The following is a 13015-nucleotide window of genomic DNA, read 5'->3' as shown; positions in this document are numbered from 1 at the left end:
AGATTCCTCGACTGGGTTTGCCTGAACTTTCGGATATACCAGCCAATCAAAATCTGTTTTACATTTTAGATTTTGGCCTCGAACATCACTGACGAGACATAACGAGAGGCAAAAGATACCAAAGTGACATTTAAACTCACAGTCCAAAACGAACTGATAATGCCATGTCAAAAAACGAAAAACGACCAAAATGACAAACAACAGCATGGAAAACATAACATAGAAAACAAAAGACAGCAATTGTTGTTATGCACGTCTGATGCAGTCAAATTGCTATTAAGTTCTTATGGTATGACTAAATACAAAGATAGATAACTAAATATATGATTGTTCACTTACCCTTATAAATGTGCTAATAAAATAACAGTTGCCTCTAATTAATTTTTCATATAAAAAAAATGTTTCACTAAGCTTGTTTTACTGATGTGCACACTATCTTGGATGATATGTCGTTTATTAGTTAATAGTGACGTCTGAGTATTTTTTAGATGTTGTCTTCATAGATTGTCTCAATGAAGAATACTCAGAATCTTGAATTTTTAAGTTTCATAAACAGAATAAGAAACTGTAAATTTATGATAAACTTTCAGAATAAATTGGAGTGCGGAACAAGTCTAAATACTGAAATAAAAAAAAATAATAACTGATTTTTTTTTAAATGACTATGGTGTACCTGTACCTAGTCGCCTTGCAACAAACAGTTTATCATGTTCACTCTTTAATTCATTTTGAGACGGGAATAGTAATAATATTCAATGACAAAATTAATTCAATAGTAAATTATAAAGAAAAGATGATATGACGGGGTTCTCTGAGAGCAAGGAAAAATGAGAAAACATCGATAATGTTACCACTGTAGGGTTAAGTTATTTTTCTAATTTCATTTCAAAACAGATTGAAAAATATAATGCTTCATAATTAACATGCTATCATTCTTCAATGCTAAGAAACGAACTGAAACGTAAAACATCCATTCGAATGCTAAAATTAGGTTGAAATGTGTATGCATGAAGTACTCACAGTTTCAATAATTGGTTCTAACTTCTAACGTTTTGAAATTGGTCACTATAGTATATGTTAAAATTGCATGTAGCTTACAACACTCATTGGATCTTTTTTCTCAAACCAGGCCAAAACAATTTAAACCAAACAGAAAATACAACCTTCGCCGAATTAAGTCAAAGGGGTTATTTATTCCATAGAAGATAACTGAAAACGTCCTTTGAAATGGATTAAAAGAGGGACGAAAGATACCAGAGGGACATTCAAACTCATAGATTGAAAACAAACTGACAACGACAAGGCCAAAAATAAAAAGACAAACAGACAAATAATAGTACAGATGACACAACATAGAAAACTAAAGTCTAAGCAACACGAACCCCACCAAAAACTTGGGGTGATCTCAGGTGCTCCGGAAGGGTAAGCAGATCCTGTTCCACATGTGGCACCCGTCGTGTTGTTTATTTTATTACAAATCCGGTAAATAGTCTTATTCGGTAGGTCACATTCGTGAAAAGGGAAGGGTATTGTAGTTACGACATAAGGAACATATCTGATATCATCTGTGAAACGGTTATTCCATAACGGTCAACCAACTCGTGATGGCGTCCGTAAAATTTACGAAGGAATGATTTCAACTTCACCATTTGGAACTCTTGGTTTAATAGCTTCCTTGTGAGCAGCAATCCTCTATCAAGGAAATCATGATAGGAAATACAAGCCCTAAAAATGCGATGTAATTTATAATCATATTCCATATCTAAAAAAAACATAGATTCAGGAAACTAAAAAGTTAATTTCCTAAAATATTTCCTGTTTATTTGACCTCATACTGGTTATTTGGTTTTCCTTTTTCAAAGCTTTATTCTAGCAGAGGTGTAATACAATCTTTGTTTTCCCTTATAAGTCTTTGTTGAATTTGCACTTTTCAAAAAATTGTGCAGAATTTATTTTTGTTTCAAATAAAGAAATACTTGGCATGAGTAAAGTTTTATCCTGTCCAGTACTACAGACAAAATTTTACATAACATTTCATTGCATATAAGATAATAACCATCACTGGAAGTTAACCAATGAAATTTTCGCCCCTTTTTTTCCTGTATACAAGCTTTAGTAACCATGAACCTCAAGTTTCCAAAACATTCTATAGAAACACCAAATAAAAAAAAAAGAATGGTGCTTTGAAACACCCAAGACATATGTTTATGACTCAGAAATTTTTAATGCAATGAAGTTTAGGATTAATTTCCTACAACTGTCAAATTCAAGGGAATAATTTTTTTTCAACCCTTTTTCGTATGCAACCAGAATAATTAATCAGTGATGTTTCTTATCTTATTTTGACAAAATTAAACTAAACTGGCTGACTAAAGTGTGAATCATTATTTGCACTATTTCATTTTCATTGTTATTTGAAAAAAAATAAATCATATACTATCTATTTATATATCTCGTAGCTAATGCCCCTTTAATATGATCTGGATTTTGTCATTCAACCATTGTCTTCGGAAAATTCAGGTTTTAAGTAGAAAATATAGCAGTTGGTTTTTACTCCTTCTGTTTGTTAAGAAATTAATTTTGTCACCTCTTATGGACTTCCTCTTTTAAAATTTACCTTGGAGTTTTATATTTATATTGGGTATCAATTCAGAGACAAATATTGTCAAAATGCATATATGGTAAAATACATTTGGTATCGTTAGTGCTAGTTGTTGATAGTTTATCTATGATATTCGGGACAATTGCAGACACCTGCGCAAGCTTATTTTATATTTTTATCTAGAAGTCCATTAGTTTTTTATGCTTTTGACCTAATTATTGGCGTATATTCCATTACGTTTTGATTAATAATTGATAAAACCATGTAAACCAATCTTTATTATGTAATATGCACAAACAAAAAACATTTATAACAAATAACTAAAAAATATACATGAAACGCGATATACTTGCATTGCTGGTATCTATAATAAGATAAAAGTAAAAGGCGAGATACCTTTTTTTTAAATTTTTTTCGAATGCAAGTGCATATTTATTGAAATTTGCCCTAATTGTAAAATGCATTGCTCTTAAATTGACATTAAAAAAATTAAAAAAAGTACGAATGTTCAATCATATAAAAGCAGGATGATTAAACTCTTGTCACATAGGTCATTGGAACATCTGTATTTGTGTCTAAATGCAAGATCGATGATCTTAAATCAAAGGAAATTAGTTTTAACCGTTACGTTCTGGATCATCAAGCATGTGTTGATCATCGATGAGGTCGTAAATGATGTCACTCCTTGAAAGACTATCTTCATTCACAGCTTGGAATCGACACTTACTATTATCTGACGTTTTTTGTTTCCATTTCAACCTGTAGCATATTTGAGTTCCACGTTTTCGGCAAAATACAAATAACCCAATGGAAACTACACACAAGCCAGTACTCATGATATAAATCAATAACGTCTTTTTTGTCATCAGTCCTGCTAAACAATTAGAATTAAAGTATTACTTTTCAGGCAGAAATGACATTATATTTTATAAGAATAATTATGATAATACCGATATTAAAGCAATGAAGTTGTGAAGTATGATAGAATAATATATTCTAGAAAAAAGGGAAAGAAGAAAGCAAGGGCGTAAAGTCAAATCATAATAATTTTCAAATGAAAATATTTAATGTCATGACCAAAAGAATATAATGATGAAAAACGTACGATAATTAAAAAAAAACTTACGCATAAAATGAGAGATTGAGGAACTTTAAACTAAAATAAAGCCTAGTGTGAACTCAGATGTAGTTATGGGGAAGCAGTTTCTTTTCTAAAAGTTGAAATATCGAAAAATAGGTATACTTTCGTGTTAATTTGACCTGTTGATACAATTTGTAGTGCTTTTTTGTTATTTAATGTTTATTTATTTAGTGTTATATCTCGTCTCTCTTTTTTTAATATATACCAGCTTTGATAAGTGCTTGGTATGACTATAAATTTTCACTTCTGTTCTCGTACTATGAACAACACAATTATTTATTTTGTAAAAAACATTTCCGTTCTCAATTATGTATACCTTACAACAAAATTATTTTCATTTACCTGTGTACATTATTCTATTTGGCGGCATTTTGTTCATGGTTAAGGTTGTCTTTCTGAAATTGTTTAACATCTCACCCCTTATTTTATTGATTTTGTATTTACAGTGTGTCATAAATCATTTTTATTAGTTCAGTGTATAGTCACTTGTTTGTGTTAATATGTCTTTTGATTGAGTTGAGCCATTTCAATTGATATTTTATAGTGTGTCTTTCTATGTTGTGATGTTACACTATTGTTTCAGGTAAGGGTGAAGGTTGGTACCTATTAAAACGTATAAGCCCGCTGCATTCGTTTGCACCTGTCCTTAGTCAGAAACCTGATGTTCAGTGGTTGTCGTTTGTTGATGTGGTTCATAAGTGTTTCTCGTTTTTCGTTTTTTATATAGATTAGACCGTTGGTTTTCCCGTTTGAATGGTTTTACACTAGTCATTTTTGGGGCTCTTTATAGCTTGCTGTTCAGTGTGAGCCAAGGCTCCGTGTTGAAGACCGTACTTTGACCTATAATGGTTTACTTTTACAAATTGTGACTTGGATGGAGAGTTGTCTCATTGGCACTCATACAACATCTTCTTATATCTATTTAGATATTTTGGTAATGTCACAGTGGTTGAAAAGAGGGTGGGGTTATGGCTTCGACAAATAGAAAATTGTATAAGAATTGAATATACTACAACTTTTAAATTAAATCTTTTTTAGACAATTGCAAAAAGACGATGAATTTTCGTATCATGTATGTCACCAACTGCAGCTAACTTATATACTATTTAAAAGAAAACCTCCAATATTACATTGCATTCAGCCTTCATTTAAAATTCATAAATAACGTGTATATTTTGGGGTTTGAAAATAATATCAACCGGGTTTTAACTTCAGCAAAATATGGAAGGAATACATGTGTCACAACAAATCATTTCTGACTATTTTTTCTAATAAGGAATTATTGGTTTCATTTGCTTCAAGCGCTTCCGAATCGAAAACATTTATGTGGAACTTTAGTTTCTAACATACTGTGTCCAAAGGACATTAAAACAATAAAGGCCTTGGACTAAATGTCCATAAATAAATTACATAAACATTGTTGACAAATGAAAATACGGTATACAAAATGTCGAAACAATCGTTTAATTGTTTATTTATAACTCATTTACTAGCTACATATGATGAATTACATTAAAAAGTAAAATCACAAAAATACTGAACTCCGAGGAAAATTCAATCGGAAAGTCCCTAATCACATGGCAAAATCAAATGACAAAACACATCAAACGAATGGACAACAACTGTCATATTCCTGACTTGGTACAGGCATTTTCAAATGTAGAAAATGGTGGATTGAACCTGGTTTTATAGCGCTAAACCTCTCACTTGTACGACAGTCTTATCAAATTCCGTTATATTTACATCGATGCGTGAACAAAACAGACATTATATATAATAGTCAAAATATGGGTACAGCAGTCATCACTGTGTTACAATATCAAAACAAACAGTTATTTACAAAAAAGCACAAAAGCATCTATCAAATTAAAAACCACATTCATTGCTTCGCGTGTCTGACGTCAGAAAATGTAAACGTCACATAAGAAAAAAGTTTGTCATTCAATGTTTATTCAAAACAATTTTATAATTTCACATGGGGAAAGTTGGTATACAGGGTTAAAAAATCAAAAGTTATGTTAGAATTAATTTCAGAAATAGACCGAGATTTAAAATTGTCCAGAAGTTTTTTAGAATTTTTAAGAATCCACATATGGTTAATACCACTACGCGAGTAAAATAAATTTGTCGTTTGTCGTTCAAAGTATTTTCAAATTTATAATAGATCAATAACATAATGACATATAATAGAACAATAACATAATGCCGGGATCTTTTAAAGTACAGAGTCACGTTATAAGAACCACAGAAACACAAAAAGTCGCATATACAAAACACACCAGCAAAAATGAAAGATAATAGAAACACATTGACGGGATGTATAAGTACCTAGCCACGTCAGATGGATATCACAGAAAACAAACCAAACAGTAAAAGTAATATTAATAATAGAACAAAGACAAATGAAAGAACAATATTACACGTTGTTAAGATGATAAACAACGTCAGAATGCAGAATCTATATTTCAAGACCATCATGTATTATTTGTGAAGTTGACACGGAATATTTATCAACAAGGTCTTGGTACCTTCCGATGAACTTTTTTAGAAAAAGGACGAGACGTTCTTTGACATACCCCTGGCTCATCAACTTTCTGCTCAGACACTGGTGACGTTTTACAAAGTCTGAGTAAGAGCTGCAAGCTCTTGAATATCGAATAAGTTGGGAAATGTATATCCCATATGCAGGTGAAGTTGGTATATTGCTACTAAGGTGGGGGAAATTTATAATTTTAAAATTAAAATCGTCTCGTTTGTCATAGATTCTGGTACTGAGATGACTGTGTAGGTCAAATTCGAGATATAAGTCTAAAAATGAGGCGGAGGAAGCCGTGTCTGTTGTTTCTTTAATTTCTAGTTCTGGGGGATATATTAATGGAACCCAATCAGAAAAGTTCGGATTGTTAATGGAAAGAACATCATCAATATATATAAAAGTGAAATTAAATAATCTGGCTTCTTTGATCTTCTTGTTTTTGACAAGTGTCTGAAGGAACTCCGATTCATATGAAAATAAGAAGAGGTCGGCAAGGAGAGGCGCACAGTTCGTTCCCATAGGAATGCCGACAATTTGTTGAAAAAGTCTACCTCCAAATTCAACAAATATGTTGTCGATAAGAAACTCCAGCATACTGATCACTTGTTCTTCTGTGTAGCATGTTTTACCCTTTTGTTCACTATTAACAAAATGTGCCTTATGATATCCCAAAGTAATAAATTTATAGCGTATGCTACCATTTTTATGATGAAAGACATTGTGGATTATTTAAACCTGTGTTGATTTCCAACCATATATTCATGGACAGAACAAATCAAACAAAAATCGGCAAAGTTGAAAACTTCAGGAAATCGTTTTCAAAAATCTAAGCACGTTTATATACCTTTGTTTTCATCAGTAAGTGGACTTCCAGTGGTCGTTTGATGATTCAAACCCCTATTTCTAGTGTTCGTTTCCAACATCGCTGATGATGTTCCAACTATAATATCAAAAAAGTTTATCAACACATTAGTATTTGAATTGCTTTAATGTATTTCGCACTCTTAAATAGCACTGTTATAGTAATTTTTGTAAAGTTGCCGTTAGTACAAAGTTGAACTATTCCAAAAGCATACATGGCACTAGCCATAATTGTTACGCTTTTTTGGAATTTTAGGTTTTTCAGTACTCCTCAATCTCTTATTTTTACCCTTAAACTCTCTTTAATTGAGCGACACTGATGAGTTGTTTTGTTTAAACCAGATATTTTTTATATATGACAAATTATACCATCTGGTACTTTTGCGTTATAGTTTTCACAAAAATTTGTATAACCACACAAAATAAGTTATACATATTCAGAGAAATTAATATAAACTGATATTAACACTGTATAATTTCTGACATCCTAAGCGCTTTTAAGGATTTAACCTTTTTCAAAAGTGCTCTACCACAAGCACTTGAAAGCCAGGGATGAATATGTACAAACGTTTAGATCTATATTACCAAAAAGTTCATTATGAGAAAGCCTTAATTAACCTAAGGTCAGTTTTTGTCGTGGGGAGTTTGAACCTTATTTTTGTAATATTTTCGTTCATTTTTCAACGGGTAATTCTAATTATTATTATGTTTGTATCGACGCACTGACTAATAAGCTGATGATACTCTCATGGACTTACAGTCAAACAGCAGTAATAATGACCACAGTGTAATAATGTTTGAAGTTTGTTTAGCATGCAGACATGCAGATAAAATACTTTAAACTATTTTGATAATGGCAAAACTGATACTAGTATATTTATACCTACCAATATTTATTTTTGTCTTTAGCACACAACCTTTTACCTTGTCACATCTAAATGTAAATTAGAATGTATACATGTCACGGATCCATGTAATTATTAATATATTTATACCAAAATTGACTCTCACAAATTGCGAGTCAAAAAATTAGGTTGTAAATTAAAAAAAAACAATTATGTGGGGATCAGCGTTGATTTACCCGATAAAATCTGTTTTAGTCCCATGATGAACATTGCAGTTGATACGATATTTCAGGGCTTGTGTTTCCTATTATGATGTCCTTGATAGAGGTTTGCTGCTCACAAGGTAGCTTTAGACCAAGAGTTCTAAGTTAAACCTAGTTTTATAGATAGCTAACCCTTCCACTTGTATGACAGTCGTTTAATGTCCCGTAGCAAACATAGTTTCGTAATTTCATTTTTGAATTAAGGGAAACGGATTTATACATGTTATATAAGAGCTCTACTCTTGTTTCCTAATCCCAATTATTGAATTACTTGTATGTTTTGTATTAGCTCTTATAGCTATAAATAACGATTTCTTTAATAAAATATGTTTCAAAAAAAGTCCAGTCATATTGACAAAATAAGGTTAGCAACAAAAACAGACATAGTAGGTTAATGTGACCATAATTTGGATCCTGCAGCCAAAACTGTGTATACATTCTTCAAACAAATTAATCAGATAATGACGCCTACAAAAAAGGACCAGGTAGTAAATTTGACATTGACGTCAACAAAAAGGTTTTTGTGGTTGATGGTACATATCGTCTATAGTAAACATTTTCTCGATAAGATAAAAATAAGTAAATATATATTATAGAATAAACAAAATAGAAACAAGTTAACACTGTAAAACAGATTTGTGTCCGAATTGCACCTATCTGCACCAGGAATGCCTAAAGTCAAACAGTCAAAAGCCTGATGGCTGGATGTATAAATAATCAGTCATCAAAAGACATACATTAAACGAAACATAATAGCTCGAAGACAAATAACGGGGAAAGTAAAGAATTTTAAAAGATACACAATTTTAGCACCTTTAATCTATAACTCAACACCATCGTGTATTATTTGTGTAGGAGACACTGAATATTTCCCTTTTAATTCTTAGTGAATATATATCTATTAATTCTTAGTACTTTCCGATGAACTTACGTTTTGAAAAACGTTCTATGACAAAACCATAGCTCATTATTCTTTTTGATGCTTTACATAATAGTTTTCTTTTTTGATTTGCTATGGCTGAGATGATGGCATCACTGTAATAAGTGCCTTTGAGCTTTTGATTTTGCCATTTGCTTAGGGACTCTTCGTTTAGAACTTTTCTCGGAGTTCGGTATTTTTGTTATTTTACTTTTTCAATGAATAGCGTGCCGACGGTATAATTTCAAATCAGAGTTGGAGAAGCTTGGATAAGGGTGATTAATATTGTACACTTTAAATGTTTAATAAAACTACTACCAATACTATTCCTACATATCCCATGATCAACATTTGTGTTTTAAAAACTCTTGGTGAAAAAAGAATTCATTCGAACATTGATCCTCTTCATTCGAAATATTAAATGAGATTAAACTTTTTTAACATGCCTAACACGGTTTTTTTTTTGTAAAAAAGTAGTAATATTGTTTTTAATTCGTTGATATCAGGAAAAGGTCAACCAAGTGCTACCAAACGCAGGTAACTGCTTTCAATTTTGGCACCGTTTGCATTCCATTTGCAATACCATTTCAGTATTGAAAAAATGGTAGCATGAGTGTTTTTAATTAGCATTTAAATTAGCAGTTCAATTTCTAACAGATAGGATATATGTTAATTTCAATAGCATAAAAAAAAACCTAATTCATAGCCCCATAGCTTTCTCTTATTAATTCTTCAAGTTTAAACATTCATAGCTATTTTGTGTTGACTAAAAATAAAGTAAAAATGAATTCCATACCCAAACTATACCTTAATCTGACTCTTTCTGAAGAATTCAGCATATTTCAAATTGTTTATTAGAGAGCACTGGTTACCAAAAATTTAGTTGAACAAAACAGGTAATTCTTATCTGAGCAACAGGGCAAATATTCCTTCCTATCTTAACTTCAGTTATTTGTTTCATTATAAAAGAAACTTTCAACACGGATTCATCAGTAATCCAAAGTCCTTAAGATTCTTCGATACAAAAAGTGCCAAACTGTTTTATTTATTGAGGTCTGCATAGGAACTATTTTGTTTAAATTGTTTTTCCACTTTCATGACCGGGCCCCAATGAGTGGTTTTATACTTCTAACAGAAACAAACTTGTTATATTGACGTCTGCTTTATCTGATATCATTCTATGTTCTCATTCCAGCGAAGAAAACATCTAAGTCATTTGTTTACACAGTATTTCACAGCTTTCAAACAGTTCCTTTAGGTTAAAGGGTTTTTCCTGCATGGATATTCATTTTTCGCTATTTTCTATACGCTTTGTTTATCAAATTAACGAGAGAAAAAAGGGAAGGTCGTCAACGTAAACAACTAGTTTCCCCATCACATTTACATGTGCCTACCCCAAGTCATTATCATCGTAAATATTCTTCGTTTGTCATATTATATGTTTTTCGTTATTTTTAGTATTTGATGTTAATGGCATATTCGTTATAGCTTCTGTTTAATATATTCACAATTTTGTATGATTAAGAGCATGACTAATTGTATGAAATATGTACACATAGATTTGACTGTTTAGTCACCTCTCGAGAAACAAACTTACAACCATGTTATACATCGTTCGATAACCACGCACCTAGCGTAAAACAGAAATTCGAACCACTACATTAGATCAAATTATCAAAGAGAAAGTTTCACTGGGGCAGTGTTATCCATGCTTGTCACGAATATTTGTAATTAGTATTTGTCTTTACATACACAGTGCTTGAAGCTTTAATCATTATTATTTCAATCCGCTGCAGGCATATGGATCTAAATAGAATTCCTATTTATGAAATGACTAAAATATGTTTTCTGTCTTTGAAGAAATAACATCAAAAATGTGGTGCACCCGCTGCGCCATTTTTAAGGAGTTAATCATGAAAAAAAACGTTGATGACGTCACGGTCACATGACAAAATTATGTCTATGAGCTGATAGTAAAAAAACTTTCAGCCAATCAGAAGACGTGTTACATCCACAATTAAATTATATAGATATCAGCACTGTTTAAAATTCTATTAAATTATTTGCCTATGATAATGTATAACTAGTTCCCGCAACTAACAAATCGGATCTTAAGTGATGTAAGAAAGATGCAAGGATAATTAAATTGTGATCAAACCATGTCATAGTAATTGCCACTATCAAATTAAAATCGTCTGTAAACACATATTTGAATTTAAAGTCATCTTTGGAGAGACGAACTTACAATTATATAAATATACATAAGTATTTCATACATTCTTCGCTATGCTTACATATCACTACTCAAACATACGCAATGATTAGAACACTTTGCACCATAATAATTATCTGGACAAACACTGCATGGAAGGCCTCTCATTGATGTTGATCCAGGTGGGCATTCTGAAACATATACAGTAAGTGAATAATTCTTTTTTAACCTATTAAATCAAACTTTTATTCATGAACTATATTGATTAAAAGTCCTTCAGCATTATCCTCTTTGAATATAAAAATGAAGTAGCCATAATACTGATCGTTTTCTAAAAAAAAACAAAAAAAGTTGATAAATCGACAATAGAAAATATTTATTTATTATTTTACTAATAAAATTAACTGCACTAGAAACGCATAGATAAATCAATAATGAAAAAAATTACAAAAGCCAAACATTGTTTACCTTGACATTTACCCTGATCTTCATGTTTAGGTTCAAAGTTATCACAGCAGCCATCTTCAACACCACCAGTTTGATTCCTCCTACATTTAATGATAAACAAGCCTTAGGAAAAAAGGAATCAATGACTTAAAAATTGTATGAAAAATGGTAGAAGAACATTACCTTAAACGGAGAAAATGGAATTGAAAATTTAAATGAATTTCAATATGTTAGACTAAAAATAGGATCTTATAAAAAGCACAAACTCAATAACAAAAAGGCTGTTTGAATATGTAGTTTTACAACCTCTGGACAATTTTTTGTACTGAGGGTATCACCAGCCCAGTAGTCAGCACTTTTATGTTAATATGGAATATCATTGAAACGTTCCTTTTTAGTAAATGTACTGTTAATAAAACACATCCTTATTTTTACAAAAAGAAAATCATCTGTAGGGTTGCTGCTGGTCTTTAAACATTTTGGTTGAAACAAACGAAAACTCGATGGAAGAATTTATATTTTTTTGTGAAAGGTGACCTACCTTTGACATACACCAGTATTTTCCACACATTCAACAAATATAATGTGAATGTAAAGATAGAATATAAAGAAACAGTGCATTTGCAGAGTCAAGTGTGTATCCAGTTTGTCTGTGTATAACATCTAAACATCAAAGACCTGAATAGATGTCTCATCGGCAATCCCCATATTATTCATTTTTTCATATTTGAAATATCAACTTACAATTCTATTTATGTTAAGTGTGTAATTGTTTCCAAAATAGGTCATTTCCTATTTTATCAATAAATTTTACAAAATATTTCCTTGCTGTGCGGATCACCTTCAAAAAAAGTGTAACAAATATACCGAACTCCTAAGTAAATTAAAAAAGGAAAGTGCATAAAAACTGACGATATCAAAACTTATATATCAACTGAACAAGTGAAAAACAACTGTTATCTTCCTGACTTGGTACAGGCATTTTCAGAAGAAAATGGTAGGTTAAACCTGGTTTAAAAGCTAGCTAGCTAAACGTCCCACTTGTATGACTGTTGTTTGTAGTTCCGTTATATTGACAAAAATGGGTGATCAAACCAAACTGAGACAAAACTTGTGCTATGTATTTACTGAGAAGTGAATAAATAAAACTTCTTAATATACTTAAAGGTGTAAATATGCAAATGCATAG

The 13015-nt window shown here is 31.2% G+C and overlaps 1 protein-coding gene across 2 annotated transcripts; it reads right to left on the bottom strand.

The window, feature by feature from the left end:
- Positions 1 to 2862: 2862 nt before the first annotated feature.
- On the bottom strand, positions 2863 to 12550 carry LOC127732582 (uncharacterized). Of its 2 annotated transcripts, none has more exons than XM_052241655.1 (6): positions 12368 to 12550; positions 11848 to 11927; positions 11462 to 11570; positions 8028 to 8074; positions 7124 to 7219; positions 2863 to 3476 (listed from the first exon to the last, which is right to left on the bottom strand). In XM_052241655.1, exons 1-6 carry the CDS (start codon positions 12487 to 12489, stop codon positions 3220 to 3222), a joined length of 711 nt encoding a protein of 236 aa, XP_052097615.1. In that variant the 5' UTR covers positions 12490 to 12550; the 3' UTR covers positions 2863 to 3219. The 2 variants fall into 2 exon arrangements, with proteins under 2 accessions (XP_052097615.1, XP_052097616.1); XM_052241656.1 differs by having other exon boundaries at positions 2863 to 3473.
- Between the last annotated feature and the right edge of the window lie 465 nt (positions 12551 to 13015).

This window comes from Mytilus californianus, unplaced genomic scaffold, assembly GCF_021869535.1.
Source record: "Mytilus californianus isolate M0D057914Y unplaced genomic scaffold, xbMytCali1.0.p SCAF_25, whole genome shotgun sequence".
Lineage (NCBI taxonomy): Eukaryota > Metazoa > Mollusca > Bivalvia > Mytilida > Mytilidae > Mytilus > Mytilus californianus.
The sequence above is the reverse complement of the archived record's forward strand: the minus strand, read 5'-3'. Positions and strand labels throughout refer to the sequence as shown.

Excerpts from the sequence above, each read along its gene's own strand:
- LOC127732582 (XM_052241655.1), bottom strand. The coding sequence starts at position 12,489 with ATGTTATACACAGACAAACTGGATACACACTTGACTCTGCAAATGCAC. Across the intron at positions 11,928-12,367 it reads AATACTGGTGTATGTCAAAG|GAGGAATCAAACTGGTGGTG; the intron begins GTAGGTCACCTT and ends CATTAAATGTAG. Across the intron at positions 11,571-11,847 it reads AGATCAGGGTAAATGTCAAG|AATGCCCACCTGGATCAACA; the intron begins GTAAACAATGTT and ends TATATGTTTCAG.